The sequence below is a fragment of the Papaver somniferum genome, chromosome 3, assembly GCF_003573695.1.
Source record: "Papaver somniferum cultivar HN1 chromosome 3, ASM357369v1, whole genome shotgun sequence".
Taxonomy (NCBI): domain Eukaryota; kingdom Viridiplantae; phylum Streptophyta; class Magnoliopsida; order Ranunculales; family Papaveraceae; genus Papaver; species Papaver somniferum.
The window spans coordinates 204,673,669-204,695,878 of NC_039360.1; the positions used below are offsets into that span (position 1 = coordinate 204,673,669).

Consider the following 22,210-nt stretch of genomic DNA (forward strand, 5'->3'; position numbering starts at 1 on the left):
TTGATTCTTTCAGATGAAGATATCTCGAGTCATATGCGAAGGCTCTTCCGTTTAACCAATAAACTCCTTTGCCTGGTCAGATCGATCTACCCAACAACTACCGAAGTAACAGAGTTTAGATTTGAAATCAAACAATATAGAATCAAACAAGATACTATAATATGATGCGGATCTTACACAACTAATCAATCGAATAAATCCGATTATAGTAGGATCCCAGCCAATAAAGATTTGTGCACACCAAAGATATAAAAACCAAATCATAAATCTTCTTTGTCTTCAAATCTTCTTTAATCTTCAATAAACACCTGCACAACACCACTTGAATCTCTTGTGATCAATCACACACAGAACAGAGTCTTTTAACAATGGATTATCATAAGACGTCTTTAGATCTACAAACAGTTATAAAGATCTCGTCGATACTTCGATCTAGTTTGAGTGAATCTTATATCAGAAGAGAAGATTCTCAAGAATAAACAAACTATGTGCAATCAAAGTTCAACAACCATTAGTCAATCAAATCAATCGAAAACTAAAATAAATTGCAATTATCCAGTTTCCCACCAACGGTACTCGTAGACGCTTCTTGATCCCACATAAGTATTTAAACGAGCGGTCATAAGAGATTTCACCTAATTAGGGTACTTTCCTCCTCGATTAGATGGATCTACCAAAAACAACAAAAAGATGAAGTTTTCCTGGCTCTTAGGATAGTTTGCTCAAAACACAAACTTGGGTATTTATAGACCAAGGATGTTTGGACACCAAGGAATTTCCAAAACCGAATATTCTCAAGATATGCAATAAATACCCAAATCGGTTTTCATAATTCCTGGAAATGCGTTGTCCAATATTTTCGAAATCTCATTGGAAAATCTCCAATTAGTAAATGCACATTACCAATTTTTATTCTCCAAAGATATGCATTTAATTGCTGGTAACTAAAGCATATAAAACTAACAAACTTAATTAAAAGATTCCTAATTTATTTCGGTCCGGGATCTCCTTGAGTTATTAAGGAATATCTTTGAACAATAAAAGATAAGAATTACTGAGCATGTTTAAAGTATGTCGACATCTTTTATTTGTAAATCCTCTTTCATATTTACAATCTTGGAACCGATTATGCCACACTTCCAAACAAGTTAGAATTGGTTCATCTGTATTCCAAGAACTATGTGATTGATCAAATATCAATTCACTAATCATGGGTTTACGGTTTTACCAAACACAAGGATCAGTTCTACCTTAATATGGTTACTGGGACCGGTTACATCAGTTACCAGGATCAGTTACATCAATTACCAGGAACGGTCACCATATTCTCATGGTATTACTTGTGATCGGTTATCCAAGTCACTAGGCTCGGTTACACAAATTACTAGGACCGGTTACATCAATTACAAGGATCGATTACACGACTCTTTTGTGATCGTTCACACCAATTACTAGGATCAGTCACACCAATTACAAATATCGATCATACTATCTTAGGTGATTACTTGGGATCGGTTACACTAATAAAAGTCATACCAATACATAAGTCAGGCATTGTGATTAGTTTTACCAAGATACATAACATATTATAATTGGTTATACTAACTCACATATATTGATAATCCAAATATATGCAATGAATAATAATACCAATAAGCCTACCGATTTCCCTTTCTATTCATAAAACAAGTTCATGAATGTAGTTCCTTTAAACAAATGTAAACATTGTTTCCTAGGATGAAATCTTCACCTTTACCCATACACATAATCACAATAACATTCATACGATTATGTCGATGTCTCATATACGAAGTTCAAAAGATAAGCATTATACTTCATATCCTAATTCCTTAACACTATGATCATATGATTATGTCTTACTACTACAGTATAATCATTCATAACTTTGCAGTTATGTTTTCAATATAACACGAATTGAAAGATACGTTAGGAATGAAACAGTTCAAGTCAAAATATTACTAACCTCAAGAGGAAGGATGATGTCGTCATTGTAGCTCGTTACTTCTTCACATTCTTCAAGTCTTCGAGTAATACTTGCATGTCTCATAATCCTAGTCTTTCTAACCTAACCTATAAGAAGTTGTCTCTAGTACATAATCAAGCGACTCTTTAAATGAGTTTTGATTCACTAAAATATGACAACCAAACTTGACATACCAACGCTCGGTGGGTTCAACCGACTATGCTCTAACAATAGTTCATACAAAAGATAAACTATCTAGATACAAAACTGATATTGAACTGCATTGTAGTTTGTATAATCATTCCAGTGATTCTAGTAATCACCTTTTCCTTGACTGCCCTTCTGCTAGATCTATATGGTTGGATTTAAATGTCAATGTAATGGATAAACTGATATTGAACTGCATTGTAGTTTGTATAATCATTCCAGTGAGTCTAGTAATCACCTTTTCCTTGACTGCCCTTCTGCTAGATTTATATGGTTGGCTTTAAATGTCAATGTAATGGATATTATGGCTCAGCATGGTTCTTTTAGGAAGCGGGTAATCTCTTGGTTCTATGTAGGCAGTAATATTTCTTTTGGCACATGAATTATTATGCATGATATAAAAAAATTACTTATGGTGTCAGTTTGGACTATCTGGAAAGATAAATGTTCAAAGGTTTTTCAGAATATCAATCCTAGTAGAATGTCCTTAGATTGCATTAACATATTCGTGTCTCATGCAACAAACATTATTCCTACTAATAATGTTCTCCAGATGATATCTTTATGAAAATTAGTTTTGATGCATCTTTGCAGCAGGATACTTTTACAAGGTGATATATGACTAATTGTAAGGAATTGTGCAGGAACCTGCTTTGATGTGCAAGAAAAATATTTTAATGACGGAATGAAGAAATGAATAGAAGTAAAGGAGATGGAATGCAAAGCTATGAAAGTAGTTGTTCCTCTGGCAGTTTCAAAGAATTTAAGTACTATTATTTTTGAGTCAGATAGTGAGGTTTTAACAAAATCCATCAATGAACCAATATCCTATGTTCATTGAATGAATCAGTCTTTAGTATTGGATGTTAAGTTTCTTTTAAGTAAAATTAGTAGATGGAAGTGTATCTCAGTTTAGAGAGAGGTCAATGGAGTTGCAGATAAACTAGCTAAGAAAGCTAGAACTCTAAAGTCTGATTTTGAATTTTTGAATGATCTTCCTCATGACATAGAAGATTGGGTTAATCATGATATTGATGTAATCTCCAAATGAAAATCAATAAAATCATTTTTGAATTAAAAAAAATAAAAAAAAACTTTGCTCTGAGCAAATGGATGGAGGCTCTGAGATCCAAAATCCAGATTAGTAAAAAGAGTGTTGATTGAGAAAAAAAAAAGGCAACTCCCTTTCTAATTGTGGGTGCCCCCATATTTGAGGAATTTCCATGCTGTGAACAATTAGGACGGGTATTCGCGCAGCCCTTATGACCCAACTCGCCATATTGTTGGGTCGGGTTAAAGGGAAATAAGGTTGCGGGTGGTTATTTCAATCACTTATTATTATTGGGTAGGATGGTAAGTGATGCCAAATCCACTCCTCGACCTATTGTGCACTCTTAAGTTGGTTCTTTCTATATCCAGATCAACAATAATGAACAGCCAATTGTAATTATCTATTTTAAAATTAACAAATTATCTTTAAAAAAGAAAAAAAGAAAAACCGTATCCTTCTACATTGTTCAAAAAGAAAAAATGATTAAAAAAACCGTTTATTTTTAGATTGACTATGTGGAATTTCATAACATCTCTTTGCAAAAGAAAAAAAAAGAAAAACCGTATCCTTCTTCATTACCGTATCCAACTCCCAGTTGACTTCCACCTCTCGGACTAACGGACACAATCTAATCCCTGCCAGCTAGAGATGGGGTATCCCTACCCTAGGTAGCTTACGAGTTTACGTCCATCCGTGGTCGGAGTTTCCTTTCGATTCCTCCTCCCTTGTAGCTGTTACCCGAATTCGCGCAAGTGTGTCCACACCCCAAAACAGAATCCTTTCTCGCGAACAAACACACCATTCTGAGTACCCTCCCAAAAAAGATGTGTCTGTCAGGTTCGGTTCTTCTTAGTTGTGCTGGTCTCTCCCGGTTGAATCTAGATCGGATTCTAAGAGCTCCTGCAAGCGCACACCGTGAAAGACATGAGTTAAATGACTTCTGTATCAAAGATTCATTCCTAAAGGCGTATACATAAGGATCCAGCCAAGGAATTGACTCTTGCATATAAATCTTTATAGTTGGGATTTTCCTGTCCCTTTTCTTGACGGGCGAATGACGGGGATTGAACCCGCGGATCATGGATTCACAATCCATTGCCTTGAACCACTTGACTACATCTGCCCCGTAACTCCTAAACTTTTGCATGTCAGTGGAGGAGGAGAAATTCATTGATCTATTAAATTGGATCTTAGGTCGGGACTGACGGGGCTCGAATCCGCAGCTTCCGCCTTGATAGGGCGGTCCTCTGACCAATTAAACTACAATCCGAGGATGGATCTTTCTTTGTTTAGCCGTTAGTCTCAAAAAAAAAAGAGATTAATGATCAATAAAACTGTATCTTTTTAGATTAACCGCGTAGAATTTCATAACAAACTCCATGACTTCGAACTAAAAGTTGAAAATAATAGTTTTATGCATTAATTTATTTTTTGTTTTGAAGCCGATAGTATGTTTATTAATAGTGTATCACTTGTCCGGGATTCTTTTTCCGGTGGGTGAGACGATTTGCTTAATTGCTCACCAACTCACCATCTTCCAACGACAAAACAGAAAAACAAACATAAACAATAAACAGAAAAGAGGTTAGTAGGTGACAAGAGTAGTTGATTTGCTTAAATAAACAAACCACTAACCAATAATGGAAGCTTAATAATAATTAATTCTAACAGTTCCCACTAAATAATGTATGGAATCACAGCGTCGGTAAGCCTCGTCCATGATGCAACTCTATCGTAGGCAACGCACGACCTGAAACTGAAAGTTATTTGTTTATAATTGATTTCAACATGGTGAGAGTGTCACCGAATCTTGGGCAGTGCAACCATATACATTATTATTATTGTAAAATCAATCAAACTTGCCTAAACTAATAGACGATTAATTTAAGAAGAACAAGAGAAGATACGATATGATACAACTTGTCCAGAACAATTAGTAATATTTAAAACTTAGTGAGAAGAAGACGAAGTTAACAAAGTGGTTACTGACAGGAAGCTCATTTTGTCCCTTGAGAAGCCAAAGGGTTCATAATCATATATAAATGCGCATGGTCTCAGCGCACATTATGCAACATAAGTAAACGAAAATGAAATGACAGAGTTAAGATGAATATATTAGTTAATCAAGCAGTTCAATGGTTAGGGTGGATTCTCTTTGATAGTTTTAAATGTCGACTACTACTAGCAGACGGTCGATGTCATAACAGAATCTAAACTGAAGACTCCTCGGCTCTTAAATTAAGTGTTAACTTGTAGATTTTTAATTGTAATTGTAGTCAGTAGTCAATGTTACATTATGTTTTCCACAGACTGGACTGGGAGTTGGAATTTAGGAATCTATCTCTCCTCGTCAACTTGACGATGGCAGAGCTGCCTTTACCTGGTAGTAAGGGCAATTCCTGTAAAATGAACAAGAGTTTGTTTATTTTGCTCCCACTATAGAATGAACAAACATGGAAAATGGATGTTCAAATCATCAGATTTGGTTTGAACATCGAGTCGTAACATGCAACGCGCGTCTGTGTTAATGACGAGCGACCGTGACATAATCGTCCGCGTTTGAGTCAGAAACGCGCGGTCAACAATCAGACGCTGGCATTCTTTCAACAAACGCTCACTGCTAAGCAGGTACTACTTTTCCACTTTAAGCAATTGAAAATATTTTTATATTCTACTCCCTCCGTTACTTTTTAATAGGCTGATTTGGTTTTTAGAGAAAATTAAGGAAATTAAGTGAAGTAATCATTGAAAGTGGTCCTCACGACACTTGTCAATAAAAGAAGTGTGAAGTGAAGTGGTCCTCATGACACTTGTCAATAAAAGAAGTGAAGTGGAATGGTCCCCCATGACACTTGTCATCAAAAGAAGTGAACTGCAAGTGGTCCCAAAAAATTAAAATAACATTTGACTTTCCCAATTTAGAAACTGGCCTATTTTTTTGAAATTTTTATTTATAGAAACTGGCCTATTAAAAAGTAACGGAGGGAGTATAAATAAACATATTCTATTATTATTGTATAGAATATGATAGTGGTGGTGGGGCGAATTCAGTGATGGTGGGGACGAATTCAGTCGGCTGATGTGATAGTGGTGGGGACGAATTCAGTTGCGGGACCACTAAACTCAAATTTGTTAATTTTGAGGGTATTTTCCATAGTGGAAAACTGTGTTTGACCATCCACGTGGATGATAAAAATTCTCATTTTGCACATTGCCGTAGGAAGTGCTCTAAGGCCCTAAAACATTTTCTTTTTATTGAAGTTGTGTCGAAAATTTCGAAAAGGATACAAGAAGAAACAAAACAGTTACTATTATACATGATTCCCGTTATTGGGGCTGCAGGGGGCTGGGTTTTGGGGGCTTAAAAATGATAATTATAAATCGAAGTGTGGATATGGGGACCTAATCTAGGTAAAATATCAAAACTACCCCCACTAAATTAAATATATTATCTTATTACCCAATTTAATATAATTAGAAAAAAATAAAAAACTAAATCTATTATCCTTCTCTTTTCTTTCCCTTCATCGATCATGATCAAAATCATTCTTTTTTCATTTTTTTTAAGGATCAAAAATCAAGAAATTGAAACAACTAAACAACCTTATAATCTTCCCCATAACTTTTATTAGGTAAGAATCGATAAACTCGTTAATATTTTATGATTACTTAAATAAGTTAAAAAGATCAAAATATGATTCGATTTCAGTTTCAGGAAGTACTTGTGTCTAGGAATTCATCTTTTCCGCACCGTAAATAGTTCATTTACGGCTAGGAAGCCGATATTTTCTTCACTTATGGCTGGGAAACGATAAATTCCTAGACATAGTAATGTTTACGGCTGGAGTTCATCATTTCCTAGCCATAAGTTGACCAAAAAATCCAGAATGAATATTTGAAGTAAGTTTTATACCCAATTTCAAAATGAATAATGAGTACATGTATCACTTTATACTCGATCGAATTCAAATAGTGTATAAGTTCATACTCGATTTCAGAATGGGTATGGTTTTATACCAATTCCAAAATGATAATTTATACTCTATTTTAAAATGAATATAAAGTTATACGCGATTTCAAAACGAGTACAAAGCTATAAACGATACGTTGATACTCTATTTCAAAATGAGTATAAAATCAATACTCGATTTTAAAATGAGTATTACTTTATACTCGATTTCAAAAAGAGTACAAGGTTATACTCGATTTAAGATCGTGTATGAAGTGATGCTAATTCTTACGTCTGCTCATTTTATGAGCATCAGTATGTACTCAACATTAAAATGGGTTCAACTATATACAAATTTTTCATATAGAGTATAGGCTCATTACAACTGGAATAATGCCGAGTTTTTAGCCGTAAAAAAGAGGTAATGGCTATGAAATGTTGAATAAACAGGTATACGGCTGAGAAATGTTAAAATCCAAGCCGTAAATATATGTTTACGGTTAGGAATTCCTAGCCTTGTGCACTTCTGATTATCATAGAAAACGAAAAAAACAGAGGTTGTGTTGCGGTAAGGTTTTCCCAACCGTAACTTATCATACGGCTGGGAAACCCAACCGTAATTTATTCTGAAATTTCAAAAAAAAATATTTTCGGCTGGGAGTTCTTTATTTCCTCCCGTAAAATGTTGATTTCGGTTGGGTCGACAACATATCCCAACCGTAACCCCTAAGAAAACCCAGATTTTTTATGATTTTTAATGGATTTAAATCAATCAAAACTGTTACGGAGACATGTTTATAAGATTCTCTTGACTATTTTAATCACTTTCTTCAAAAAAAAATTCAAAAAATTTCGTCAAAATCCCCTTCTCCTTCTTGCAAATCCAAAAGAAAAAGAAAAACAATAGTTTTGATTTTCAAGAGTTTAATCTAATGATTAGTATAATCATCAGCTAATCTTAATTAGTTTAGTTAATCATCCTAATCAACACTAATTTAATTAAGGGTACATTAGATATTATTGAAAATAAGTGGATAAAGGGCTTATGGAATGCTAGTTCATGACCCTATACAACCCCAAAAAACTCACCCGTTTAATGCCCCAATAATAGGATTCTTATATCTTCTTCCTTAAAGGCCTTGCCAAAATTTGCTCTCACATTGAACGGTGATGAAACCCTCATTTCTTATTTGCCGAAATAGGCTTTTCTAATATAAAAGCTATGGTGAGGACATTTGGCATAATTCTATTGGTTGGAATAGATATTTTTGTGTTACACTTTGTTTACATCAACTACTTAACCGTTCGTTAGTAACGACATCTATAGAAAAAGTAGGTGAATAACACTTGTGTCGGATTTTCAACCTAAATCATTGAGTTACACCATGTTTACACCAATATTTAACTGTCTGTTAGTAAAGGTGGACAATACTTACATCAAAACTTCCAAAATTTAAACTATTCAGAATTTAACACCAAGTTATAACACGGGGTTTCTTTATATTTTTTCGTTTCCAGCTTAATTAAGGAAATTGATGTAAACACGGTGAATCATCAGTTTTATAAGGAAATTTATATACACCCAACCATGGATTCCACAAGGATTCCTAATCCGTGCCGTCTATAATACGGAAACAATTCATCTTTCCCCGTCTATATATAAATTACATAAACTACAGATCGAAGAACATAAATTGATGTTTTATTGAAGAAGAAGAAGAAGGAGGAGGAGCACGTCATAATGCGCAAGTGATTTCATGGAAGCTATTCATCGACAATAGCTCTGATCCACGTCACTTGGACGGACAACATAAACCTAGGTTCCTCATTACTGTATACAGTGAGATGATTTATCACTGCGTTTGGTGTCATATGGCGAACTAAAGCCTCCTCTTGGGAAGCATCGACTCAAGGTAGCCTTTTACTAGATGTGTTATATTCCAAGAATTTTCATTCATATTCAGTGGGCTTACAAAAATTATATTTCAAATTTTGTTTGGTATCATATGTATTTCTTCAATTTTTGTTTGATATGGTTAATTCTTATATGCAATTGTTCTCAGATCGAGGAGTGGTAATGAAATTTCTTCGAAACAGTTTGTTAGCTTGGGTGCTATACGAATAGTCTTTAATCTCTTTTTTGAGTAAGTTGGTAGTTCCTTTCGTGTATTTCTAAAGCATGTTTTAAGGAGCAGAAGCTTCGTAATAATGGTGATCCATAAAATACATCGTGCAGGTACCCATTCGTAATGCGTTGTATCACCAGGTAAAAGGTATCATCCTATCATGTTTGGAAACCATGCATAAAGTATAATGCCTACAAGCGGACCAAACACCAAAGTCCCATTCCTTCTGGTGGTTCAGATTAGGTATGCCTAAATTCATTGCATATTAGATTTGATTATGTATTTTATTTCACAGACATTATACTACAGTTTGAATCTTTGAAGTCCGGTATTTAGCATGTTTGAGTTATGCGCAAAGAGGTGGGAAGAAATGGTACGTGCTCACTTTTACATTTTTAATCTCTCCCACTTGCTTCTGAATGAATGTATATTATATGTCTCTATATCAATTTCATTTCAGTTTTTCTAATTTGTATTTTCTTAGACAATTATGCCATATGAAACCAGGTTAGAGCAAATTCTTATGTTTTTCCTTTTATTTGGGTCCAAATGAGGATGTACCATGAGAACTAATGCAAACTCTTAGAATGAGATCATTTACACAGAGGTCGTGCTGCGAGGTGACTTACAGAACTACATAACATGTGATCACCACCACCCACAAAATTGCTGTAACAATCCAAATAGAAAACTTTTTCTCAGGGGTAGCACACTTGCAAGTAATAAGATTATGCTCAGAGAAGCATTATGTAGATAGTTGCATTACAATATTAAAAGCCTACAAATAAATTGCATCATCTTTTTTTAATCGAAACAAATAAATTACATTATGTTCAGGGGGTAAGTCCTTAAATTGTTTTCTTGATTATATCATTTTATGTTCAGGATTTAGACTGGGAAGCTGTTCCGGATCGGACAACATCGATCGGGCGGGATGTACATGGTGGGGATGCATTGGGAAGCGGATTAGTGCGGAGATTGAAGTGAGATGGAAAGTCGAAATGTCGGTATAGTTGGTTAAGCAAAAAGTGTTCCCCTTGGCAACAAGGGCGCTGAGGTTTTAAGGGAACAAAGGCTAATCTTCACTGGTCTATTGAGAAGAAAGACTTGAAGGTCAAATAAACTTAAAAGAAAAATTACAAACTCCATTGGAAAACGTAACTTATCATGTTTGAAATCTTATGGAAGTTCAAATTCAACTTGGAAGTCTCAGTACCTACTATTTTAGGAAACATATTTCACGCGTATTTTCTGCCGAAATAATAAAAAAAAATCCCCACATATTTCCAATTTTTTCTCTACCTATTTAACGCCTCGCGGCCTCGCATCAACAAATCAGAAATGCATAGCCACGGGGCGGGGCTAAGTCTTGCGCACACCAAATCGGAAATGCATCATCAAGGGACGGGGCAGGGCCCTGTGCACAATAAATCATAAATACATCACCACGGTGCAGGGCGGTGCCCCGCACGTACCAAATTAAAAAGAAAAAGATAGCACGAGCGCAAATCTAATATATATATATATAGGATGATTTTTACGAACCGCGTTCTCAGACTATGTAAAAACCGCTAGACACAAGAATCGCGGGCCCCACTCTCCCCCAAAGCAGATAGAGAGCCATTATTAAATTTATGTGTCTGGCGGTTTTTTATATATATATATATATGTATATATATATTTTTTTTTTGTTGTTTGTTAAGAAATTTTGATATATATACGCACACACGAGGATCAATGTCCTTACTTTTAACTGTCTTGACTCTTGATTCCCGAAAAGGTATTAGAAAAGAAGAAAAATAAACAATGTACGTGATGATAAAAAAGAGTCACTGCCCATTGGCTGTTTGAATAGCTGAGGAGTCTTCAGTTTTGTTTTTTCCGTTTACTACTTGGTGATACTAAAGGTCATCATACATTACCCACACACCACTCCTATTCCATGTTCATTTCTTCAAACTTACTCATACATCTTGTTTTTCTTTTATGCAACGAAGATGATGATTCATTTGTTAGGCATTATTTTCCTTTGTGAATTTTCATCGTTTCGTTCTTTTTCTTCTAAAGTTGATAGTTTGGAAGCTGTCTTTATTTATCATTACTAGCAGTTGATAGTTTGCAGTTATCACTTCTTGGTTTCCTTCCATCAAAATTATTCGTGGTTTTCTTTGTTATGTTTGCTCTTGTTTTGGCAACCAATTTGTCTTTTGTATTTTAGTGATGTTCAGCTTTTCTAAGATATATTTTGATGGGTCTGTTTTTTTGTTTTTGTTTTTTGAAGCAATGGGTCTGTGTTTGATAAGTTGTGTATGAAAATTTTGGATTTTCCAATGATACTAAAGGTGGATGTTGAGATGTGCCTGTGGTCCTTGCATAATTAAGAAGAAGTTCTATAGGGTCATTTGTTAAAAAAAAATTATTTTCTAAAATAATTTTTGAAGACTTACTTTTTTCTTTCCAAAATAAAATGGGTTATGAAATCAGACTTCCTTTACATTGTAATTCGCCGCTCGCTTAGCCAAAATACCGATGACACTATTAGCTTCTTAATACTTATGAGTAAACAAAATAGGCTTTTGTTAACTTGTATACCCGTATACATGTTAAGGTCTAATAAAGAATTATTTTAGGGTATTGGAAATTGTGTTTTTTTGTCTTATTTTATTAGAAATTGGTTATTCTTACACTAAAAACAACAAACCCCGTTCCCAATGCAAAGAAATGTTGTTTTCATTGCAATAAAACAAACAAATCTTATTTCCAATGCAAATAATTTTTATTTTAATGAACCTTAACATGTATACGAGAATACAAGTTAACAGGACCCAATAAAATATTTTCAAGAAATTATGCAAAAGAATATATATCTTGCACCAAGTTCTTTAAGTACCGAGGGTTACTGTCACTTGTCGTACATTGCATAAATGGAGCCATGCTCGACCTCCAGAAAAGAGTACCCAAGTTGTATAGTCGGCAGTAGATTTTGTCGAATTGCCCACATCTCTGCAATGTGATTGCGATTCCTATGTATATGGCAAACGTAACACGCCAAGAACTTCCCTGTAACATATCGCATAATGCCTCCAACACCAACCCCTATATTAATTTTATGTAAGGTGCATTTGGCGGAATCCATGGAATATTAGCATGTACATTGTTAGATGGGCCAGCAGTATGAGATAAAATACAAGCATACTCTTCAGCTGCTCGAAAAGCCTTATGCCAAACCATTAAAACTGTTGCATTACACGCAAGCCATATCTGCTAGAGGATAAAAGGGGGGAAAGTACCATCAAATGCTAGATTTGAAGAACAACGATTAACAATCCAGGTCGGGCTTATAGGTCGCGGGACATCAAAACAAATGGTGGAGCTCAGTTTCAAAATTGTTACGACATAAAGAACAGCAATACCTCTCCTATAAAGCGTCTCTGGAACGTGAAGTCGATTGTGAGCTAGTAGTAACCACAAAATAAAACCTAATCTATTAAGGATTTCAGCTTCCAAATAGATTTCCAAGCAAGGCAAGAGGGACTCAAGTTTCCTTTGTTGATAAGGAGCCGGTGATAAGCTTCGGTAACGGTGACCATACTGTTTCTACTTGGTTGCCACACTAACTCTTCTGGGGTGGTAGGATTTAAAGTAATAACAAAAGACCTGATCTTATCGATTACAAAAGGAGCAAGATTCTACCGGGGACCGTTGTGATTGATAATAGCCTCACCCATTACCTATACACCATCGCGAGGATTCACGGATAATATCTTTCCATGTTCTCCCCCGTCGCAAAGATTCACAGATATTATCTTTGCCCTGCAAAATACTTTTCTAACATAGTGAGCTAGTTTGATTAGGAGAACAAGTCCAAAATGAAGTATTAAGATGAGATTTAGCTTGTAACAACTTAGAAATAGTAGAATCAGACATAAAATGTGTCCTCCAAGTCATTTTAGTCGGCAAAACAAAGTAATTCACTGTCAAGTCGCTAACACCTAGCCCTCATAAACATAGGTTGGCAAACGGATTTCCATCCTAAATTAGGTAAACGACTACGACATTCTTTGTGTTTCCATAAAAAGTTTGTCCTGTATTTATTGAATAGTATGATTACCTTTGAAGGAAGGTTCAAAACAAACATAAGATGAATAAAAACTGGATTTAAAGCAGCTTTAAGTAAACTGGTGAGCCTAGCAAAGTTTAAGGATTTTGATTTCCAACCTTGTGGGCGATGAATAACCTTTTCAGTTAAACCAAAAAAAGTGGACGCAGCAACACGACCCCATGGAACTGGCACACTAAGGTACTTACCTGGATCAACTTGGTATTTTACTTTAAGAAAATTCGTAAAATTTCGGGTAAGACTTTATGAATATTAGGAGTTAACATGTGAATGGACTTACTTTGACTAATAATTTGACCTGGACATTTCATAATATTTATGCAAGACATGAGCCGAATTAAAATCACTGGATTTAGTTGCTACCAAGTGTATAACAGTATCATCCGCTTTAAAAGTAATGACTAGTTTTAGGAGCCGAAAGAGAAATAGAAATCCCCTTGAGGGTACCCGTGAGGACATCTTTATCAATTAGAGGGTGACAAAGGGTCTTCCCGGCTAATACCATTGCCAGGAAAAAAGGTAGTGCTACGACACGTCGACACCTATTAATTAGAATCTGGAGAGAAAAAGACTTGATGCAAGTGGATATCAAATCCTATCCATTTTGAACTAAAACCAAGACGATGAATGAAAGATATGAAGCAGAAAATCCCAATCAAACATGTCATATATATGCTTTATGAAAATCTAATTTCGAAGCTATCCACCCTTTTAATCATCTTTTCTTCTTTCTGAAGGAATGGAAAATTCGAAGGTTTAACGAAATAGAATAAAAAAATAGATCTCTTAGAGACAAAAGCATACTGGGAGGGACTAGCAAAGGGCGTAAACCATTAGCCAAAGTTTAAGTGATAATTTTCATAGTAAAGTTGAATAAACTAATAAGTTTATTATCCTTGATAGTGGCAGGGGATCTCCTTTTGGGAACTAAAACAATGAAGGTCCGTACGATTAAACTTAAGATACATGTGACCATCAAGAAAGAAAGAACTAACCATGGATATAACACTACGACCCACAAAATGCCAATATTTTCTATGGAACAAGCCCCGATTGCCATCAGGGCCGGGAGCCTTTATAGGTCACATTTGGTTAATAACAACTTCGATTTTAGATTCAGATACTCTTTTAGTCAACAACTGATTGTCCACATGAGTCAAAATAACATGAAAAAGAGATTTAAGATCTTGTAGATAGTCAGTAGTAGACACTTGTTGATTAAACATAGACTTTTGTTTCCATAAAAGTTCTTTATCCTCAATTTTTTTTAAATAATCATACAAACATATTGTTATAGCGCCCTTATTAGCAATAGAAGTATTGCATTAAAAAACCATATGAGCATTATCCAATTCAAGCCTAGATCCGCTATCTAACCGAGCAAGTGACCACGAACATATTTCTTCCATTTCTGAGACTCATGCTGGAAATTTTTGGACATTAGCAATAAAAGCATCAGACTCGCGTAAAGGGGATTCTATAGGCCAACGATCTTTGACAACCTTGGTGAATCTAGGGTCTTCGGTCCAAATGATTTATAATCGATATGGTCTAGGTTTTTTCTCAAGACATAGGTGCAGATCAATAAGCATAGCACGACGATCAGAGTTAAAATAAGATATACTCCATCCGTTTCCAAAAAATAGACATGTTTCCTTTGTTGGACATGTCAAAATAAATAGGCTTGTTTCCATACGTGGAAAGTCAAATGTTATGATTTTACTACTATATTCATAGAGGGACTACTTCTTTCTCTCCATTTTTTCTCATAATATGAAAATGAGACCACTTCTCTCTCCTTTTTCTCTAATAAGAGGTGAACGAGGACCAAAGGATACATTAGGAAAAAACATGGAAAAATAGCTCCAATGATTAGTTTTCTTAATTTTTGTGAAAATCAAACAACTTATTTTTTAGAAACGGAGGGAGTATTTTTAACCCGAACGGCCTGATGAAGATTAATCCACTCCTCATTTGCAAGGACTTGGTCCAATCTTTCCCAAATATTTACTACACTAGTATGCTTGTTGTTCCAAATTAGTCTTTCCCGAGTAAATCTGATGTTCAAACCGGATTGAATTTTTTTGGCAGTGAAACTGTCAAAATTTTACCATATAATACACATGATGTGCCCAAGTTGGCATCTTGTCTTTGAAAATCAAGGAGTTATTTGCATTACTCTCGTCTTAATGAAAACAAGATATTGGGATAAATTATAATTTTATTTTGGACAAGGTAAATCTCATGTTATTGTTTTTGAAGGAGTCCATTTACAAGGAGGTAGTCAATTGAGATTTCAAATGATTTCCAGATAGTTTCCAAATCTACTGTTAGTCCATAGAGATTTTAGGAGAGTTTTTTAATGTCTCTTGGTATTGGTTAGGGAGTTTTTTAAAATCATTTAAATTCTCTGAAATTCCATGTTATTGGATTAGGATTTCATACGAGTCACTCCAACACCCCTGTTATTCAAAGGAAAATTAAAAGTCATTGATTTGTTGTTTACAGAGATTTGGAGAGACTTTTTTTAGGAAAATAGGCATTAGAAATTGTTAGGATCTTCTCGGACCGCCGGACCCTACTTTTGGGCCCGACCACATAGCACCAATATTGTCCCCACTTGACCACCTGTTGCAGCAGGTGTGAGGTTTTAATCTAAAAGGCCTCGGTGCTATGTAAGGAGATGCCCAGGATTATTAGGCACCACATGTACTTCCTCTTATTCCATGTGGGACTATCCTAGCTATACATATGTGGTTTACATCGCGCCACATACTCCAACAATCTCCACCTTGGCGAGATTAAACCACCTTACCAATCCAATCATACTCCACCATATGATCACCCTCCGTATATGCTACCCATCGAACATGATTATTGTCACTACGCGCCCTGGAACCTACTCCACCTTGAGTTATTGGGAAAGCTAGCATTAACTCCACCTTGAGCACAACCTTGCCCACCACAGAACCCTGCTCCAACTGAGTTAATGGGGTGCGGCATTAACTCCACCTTGAGCGCCAGTTCTACCTTGGGCCTTGCCTGCTCTACCTTGAGTCTGCTCCACCTGCGCCGTACCGGGTGACATCCACAACCACTTCTCCGTTCGGACAGTAGCCCCAACCATAGGCTCTGATACCAGTTGTTAGGATCTTCTCGGACCGCCAGAACCTACTTCTGGGCCCGACCACATAGCACCGATATTGTCCCCACTTGAACACCTGTTGCAGCAGGTGTGGGGTTTTAATCTATAAGGCCTCGGTGCTATGTAAGGAGATGCCCAAGCTTATTAGGCACCACATGTACTCCCTCTTATTCCATGTGGGACTATCCTAGCTATACATATGTGGTTTACATCGCGCCACATACTGCAACATAAATCTCTTCTCAAGAGGTGATATTTTGGGAGACCTGAAAATTTTGGGAATATTTGTTTTTGTGAGTAAACCAAATTTTTTTCTCTTTATTTTGTTTGAGCCGATAACCAAGGAACGGGCCATTCTCGAAGTAAACCAGTGGCGAGATAGCATAGCAAATAAAATGTGGGATGAATGGAATAAAGAGAATGAAAACTTAGGCATTGAACAACAATGAAACTTATATTGACAATAAACACATATTTTACTAGGTACTCATGGTACTTTTATTAACATTATAACGTACATAATAAAAAGTCGGTAGAAATTTTGAATTTATAAGATTAGATATTTTACATTTTTTTTATCTCTACAAATCACAGAGACTCCTTATAAATCTCATTTTTCTGTCTCCACAAGTCACAAAGACTCTTTAATATATTCTCAGAAAATCATTAGAAATCTCCAGATTTTTTGAGAATCTTCGGGAGTCACTCAAATAAAAATCTTTAAAAATATATATAAATCTCATGACTACCTCTGTTAGTGCATTTATGAAAAAAATTCTGCCCCAGTGACATTTAACATTAATTTTTGATCTAGCAATATTACCACATACCAACCAAAATTAACCAATTATTTTGGACAGATATTCTACTAATTATTGCGAGTTGTTGGTTGTTTTTCTTTTCTCCGAATCATAAATTTTTTCCTCCTTTTTCCCTCCGGAATAAACCATCGTGCAGGTTTTCAACGTGGTGGACCGTGGATCCTGCGGATGGAAAAGCAATAAAGTGCTTTGTGATAAGTGATAAGATCTAATAATCGAAACGTAAGTGAGTATGATTTGCCAACTAGAAGTCCAAATAAGGATGCACATACACAAAAAAGATCCCAACCTAAAAGCACATGAAAAAGATTGATCACTGACTTTGAACAAAAAAGACTGGTGTGAAGTCGCAACAAAACTAGGACTAACCAGTATTGATTAGATGTCTGGGAGGAAAACTTTTCCTGTCGACTGGACCTAATATTAAACAAACTACTGTAGCGGTCGGTCCAGACATTGAGCTTGATGTTTGGTCGCGACATGGACTCAAAAGGCAACTGAAGAGGAGGGGTGAGATCCGTGGTAGGTGGTGGTGTCAACTGTACTTCACACCTACCTACCTGTTGTAGGTACACATTTCATCTTCCGCCACGTGTCCACAAAGACAAACGTGGAGGACATGCGGCTGAGAACATCAAGATATGATATCACACGTGGACAGACAAGAGACGCGCCTTATCAAGATAGCGTCGCCACCCACCAGATCCAACGGTAGAGGATCGAGGAAGACGGAAGCACTAGAACACTGCGAAGCACTGAAGGATAATCCAAGATTCACTTTATCCTATCCCCAGAAAGATCTAAGATCTACGGCTGAGGATAGTCAAACTGACGCAGACAAGACAGGGGCAGAGGACAACTATCTACCGCGGACAGACATCTCAACTACCCGCATTAAATACCCTCAAACAGCACAAGTGTCAGTCAGCCTGTGGAGGAAGCGCAGATAGCACTGAATATTCAAACGGAACACGCAGAGAAGACCAAGAACTTGAAGACCTCTGCGTAAGCGGCACAAGACACAAGAGGATAAGGTTATAACGGGCCTCAGAAGTTGACCCCATGTAACCACCCTATATATACCCCTCTCTCCCAAGGAAAGAGGGAGGGGGAAAAACATTGAGAAGAGAAGAGGAGAGAGACAGAGAAATAGAGAGTGTAACTGAGGTTCCTCCTGCTACGCAGGCTTATATTAGTCTCAAAGTCATTCGACTATTTCGGTAATCCCCACCATATAATGAAAAACCCAATCTCGGAGACAGAGATCTGAGTGAGAATCATATAAGTTAATCGTTTCGTCTATGTTCATACATCCATACTTTATATATTCAATTCGTTACTTATAGCATATCATGTTCGTACATTTTATACTTCGTCCATTATTTATCTTATTGTATGAGCTAAGGACAATGATTGTAATTGATGAGACGAGGAAGAGTATTAGAACTCTGAGTCAAGGATTCGACATAACCAATCCGTTCCCTTCAGGCGCAGCCTATTTATTGTATTGTCATGAGTCTGCGCGCATTGTTTGTGAATACTCAGATGACTTTGATCTGCGTGTTCACACCTGTATTGAATCTCTTAAAGCTACTGCACCAAAGTTGTGGACTCTGTAGCATGTCAGTAATCCTATTTACAGTGTATCCATTCGGGGGAGGATCAATCCTCGGACTGTGTCCAGCAAAAAAAAAACACATGCAAAACTTGGACTATTTATCTCTTCAAAAACTCTAGGACTGTACTCTTGCCTCTTACAATAATCAAGCTGACACTAACAATAAGCCGTAGTTGTTCGCTTGCTACTACATTGACGTCCTCACGTACTAAGCACATACGAGAAACACATAGGTTTGGTTTATATACTTTATAGGGGAGGGGTGCATAAAAACATATATTGATCATAAGATGCATTTTGTCTCTTGTTTATATTAAGGCCCATGATGAAATTCTATGAATCAGAATAAGTGAACCACACTACACACAACCTTAGTTCCAACCTTACCTGCGAGTATACATTTGGGCCATCGGGTAAGAAAATAAGTAGCCCATCACAGGCAGTCTTCGCATGCAAAACTCAGATTCAGTTCAAACAAGTTATCCCAGAGTTTCATATCTTCCGTAGTGATTTCGTAGCAAATAAGAGGGACGAAACAGTAAGATGCAATCAAATAAAATTTCAACAAAGTATATGTGTATATTGTCCAATCAACATTCACAAAATGTGAAACGAGCATCTCATGATACACTTGAAGCACAACAAGGCTCAACAAACATTAATCACAAACTCTCGCCGCAACGAAAATAATGAGCAAGCTGCAAGAATGATCAAAGAAATATCTACCAGATTTCTGAAAACCCAAACTCCTAGAACCATCATCATAGATGTAGCTGAAACCATTTGTTTACATCTCAGTGTCGCAAAACCTGATAAGCAACTCAGAGACCATTCTCCTTGCAAAGGGAATGTAGCTTAAACCGTACCTAAAACAGTTTGCAGATGACAATAAAGATGAAAAGAAGAGTTTGTTAAGACCAGCATCATTATGGGTTAGGGTAGATTAGCTTAAAGGTGCATCTTTCCTACATTATAAACTATTATCGCATTAAAATGGTGGTGAACTACTGTTGTTGGTGCAGCCAAAGAGGTAAATGATTTAATGCCGCTAAATTCAGCTCATATCTACTCAACTCTTACACAAACTTGCTTTCTGGTCCATTTGCATCGCCTAACTTTCCCCTTAAAATACAATTGCCAGACCCATCCTATTCAATATTGGCATATGGCTATTCAGGGAAGAAGGTAGGGTAACAAAATATAGAATGCTGTTCAGATCCTTACTTTGTGTACGAGTATCAATTTTTAATATGGTATAGGAAGAACTGTAGCATGCAGAAGAATCTACCTTCTACACTAGCAAATATGTAGGATATCTCTGAGATTTAAATTGATGGATATATTAATTGTCGCAGTACATTTAAAAAGGATGAAGAAACTTGAAAGGAAAAAGTAAAGTGACGTGCGGATAATGTGCAGAGTACCCTTGTTGAAGAGTTCACGAAAGAGATACTAACCATATAAGGGCACACATTTCAGTTATGATGGCTACCGCTGTTAAGATCTTGCTATGGATCTGCATAGGAGAAATGAAGTCAAATTCTACAATGTACTAGACACAAGGACTATTAATATATGGAGAACATTCCCGGACATAAAAATCACACCACGATCTAAAGAGAGATGAAAATGAAACAAAGAATGACCATCCAGATAATAACTTTATTATATCTTGTTAAATTGAAAAGAAATCTAAAAGTTTTTCTTACAGAAGTTTTTATAAAAGAGTAGACCAAGACATACCCCGAGAGCAAAGATGAGAGCAAGAATAACACTTCCAATGTAAATTGCTGTCGCACAAACACGGACAGGATCAAACATCATTCTTAGTTGTTGTGCAGGTCCAATAAGGAAGGCTGTGCTGTCACATTGAACTTCAGCTTCAGAATATAAATCAAAAAATCATATGGGAAAAAAAAGCATGTGGAAGAAATACAAGAGAGAGGAAAAAAAGTATTATTCAAGAATGATACCAAGTCTTTTTTATTAGCCGAACTAACAGATGTTTACAAACAAAATACTAAAGTTAATGTGAGTCACTAAAAACTCCGATAAAGTATCCACCCACTCAAACTAGTTCATGCCGATAATCTCTAGCACATCTAGGATTAGACATCGTTTTCATCACTTGAATTTGGTTTTTTGAAGGTTTCAGCAATAGGAGAATTCTGTTTCTGTAATTACGAAAAACAAGTGGTAAAAGGAAAGCAAAGGTGATGCAAGTTAAGATGACGGAAGAGGCATATAGAGGTCCAACCGTCCAACAAGGTGAGGTAATGCCACGCCTCAGTTCCAGAATTTTTATAGTTTGTTTCAACATGGACTGTTTTTGCAAATCAATTTGTACCACATTTTATTGATTTTTCTTACCGCAAGCAAATTGAAAAAGTAGATTAATCAGACAAACTGCATCGACTTTTCATACACCGAGAATTGATCTTAATCTCAAGATTGCATTACTCAAACCAAGTATTAGACTGACAAAATACCTTCCAACAGCTAGTATATTGCCGAAGGTGAACAAGAGTGCAAACTTTATAGGTCTGATGATAACAATCATTGACTGCAGAAGTTAAAAATGAGGGCAATCAATACATAACAACTTGAAAAGTGTAAGAATTTCGCATTTTAAACAAGAAATTAACAATGATGCAGTAACTAGTTTTCATTCAGTGGTTCCAATAGTCACAGATGCTCATAGAAAAGGTCAACTAATAAAGGGTAAATGCAGATCATACCAGAAGCATAAAAACGAGACCAGCAAGCAAAGATGCAGCGAACCCATAAATTCTCTACGCAAAATAGATAAAGCCCATTGTCAAATTAAATTCACAGATAAAAAAAAAAAGTTCAAAAATTATGCAATTATTAAAAATGATAATCAAATCTAAACCTGTAATTGTGAGAGTGATGAACATGGACTATCAGATTCATCACCTAATAAATTTTCTTCGTGTTCTTCTTCATCTCCACCAAACATGGACAGATTTTTCCACATTTTCTTATTTTTTTCAATTAACTTGATAATCTCTGGTAATCGGAAAACGATTGTTTTCAAACCTGCATACTTTTTAATACAGAGAGAGACACCAAAACATGACTTTGGAAGCCCTAGAATGATTCCGTAGTTCGAGTAAAAATATAAATACCGTACTCCGCGTTATATTGAATGATGAAAATGAACGGTCG

The 22,210-nt window shown here is 36.0% G+C and overlaps 1 protein-coding gene and 1 long non-coding RNA gene across 2 annotated transcripts; one reads left to right on the forward strand and one right to left on the reverse strand.

Moving 5' to 3' along the window:
• Positions 1-8,804: 8,804 nt before the first annotated feature.
• On the forward strand, positions 8,805-10,607 carry LOC113362053. Its single transcript, XR_003365522.1, has 4 exons — positions 8,805-9,104; positions 9,255-9,335; positions 9,428-9,690; positions 10,203-10,607. It is a non-coding gene; the product is annotated as an uncharacterized LOC113362053 (long non-coding RNA).
• Positions 10,608-19,548: 8,941 nt separating this feature from the next.
• Positions 19,549-22,147, reverse strand: LOC113358468 (vesicle transport protein SFT2B-like). The gene is made up of 6 exons (XM_026602059.1): positions 21,915-22,147; positions 21,760-21,813; positions 21,511-21,584; positions 20,765-20,882; positions 20,479-20,537; positions 19,549-19,887 (listed from the first exon to the last, which is right to left on the reverse strand). The coding sequence occupies exons 1-6, from the start codon at positions 22,017-22,019 to the stop codon at positions 19,809-19,811; spliced, it is 489 nt and encodes a 162-aa protein (XP_026457844.1). The 5' UTR covers positions 22,020-22,147; the 3' UTR covers positions 19,549-19,808.
• Positions 22,148-22,210: the final 63 nt, after the last annotated feature.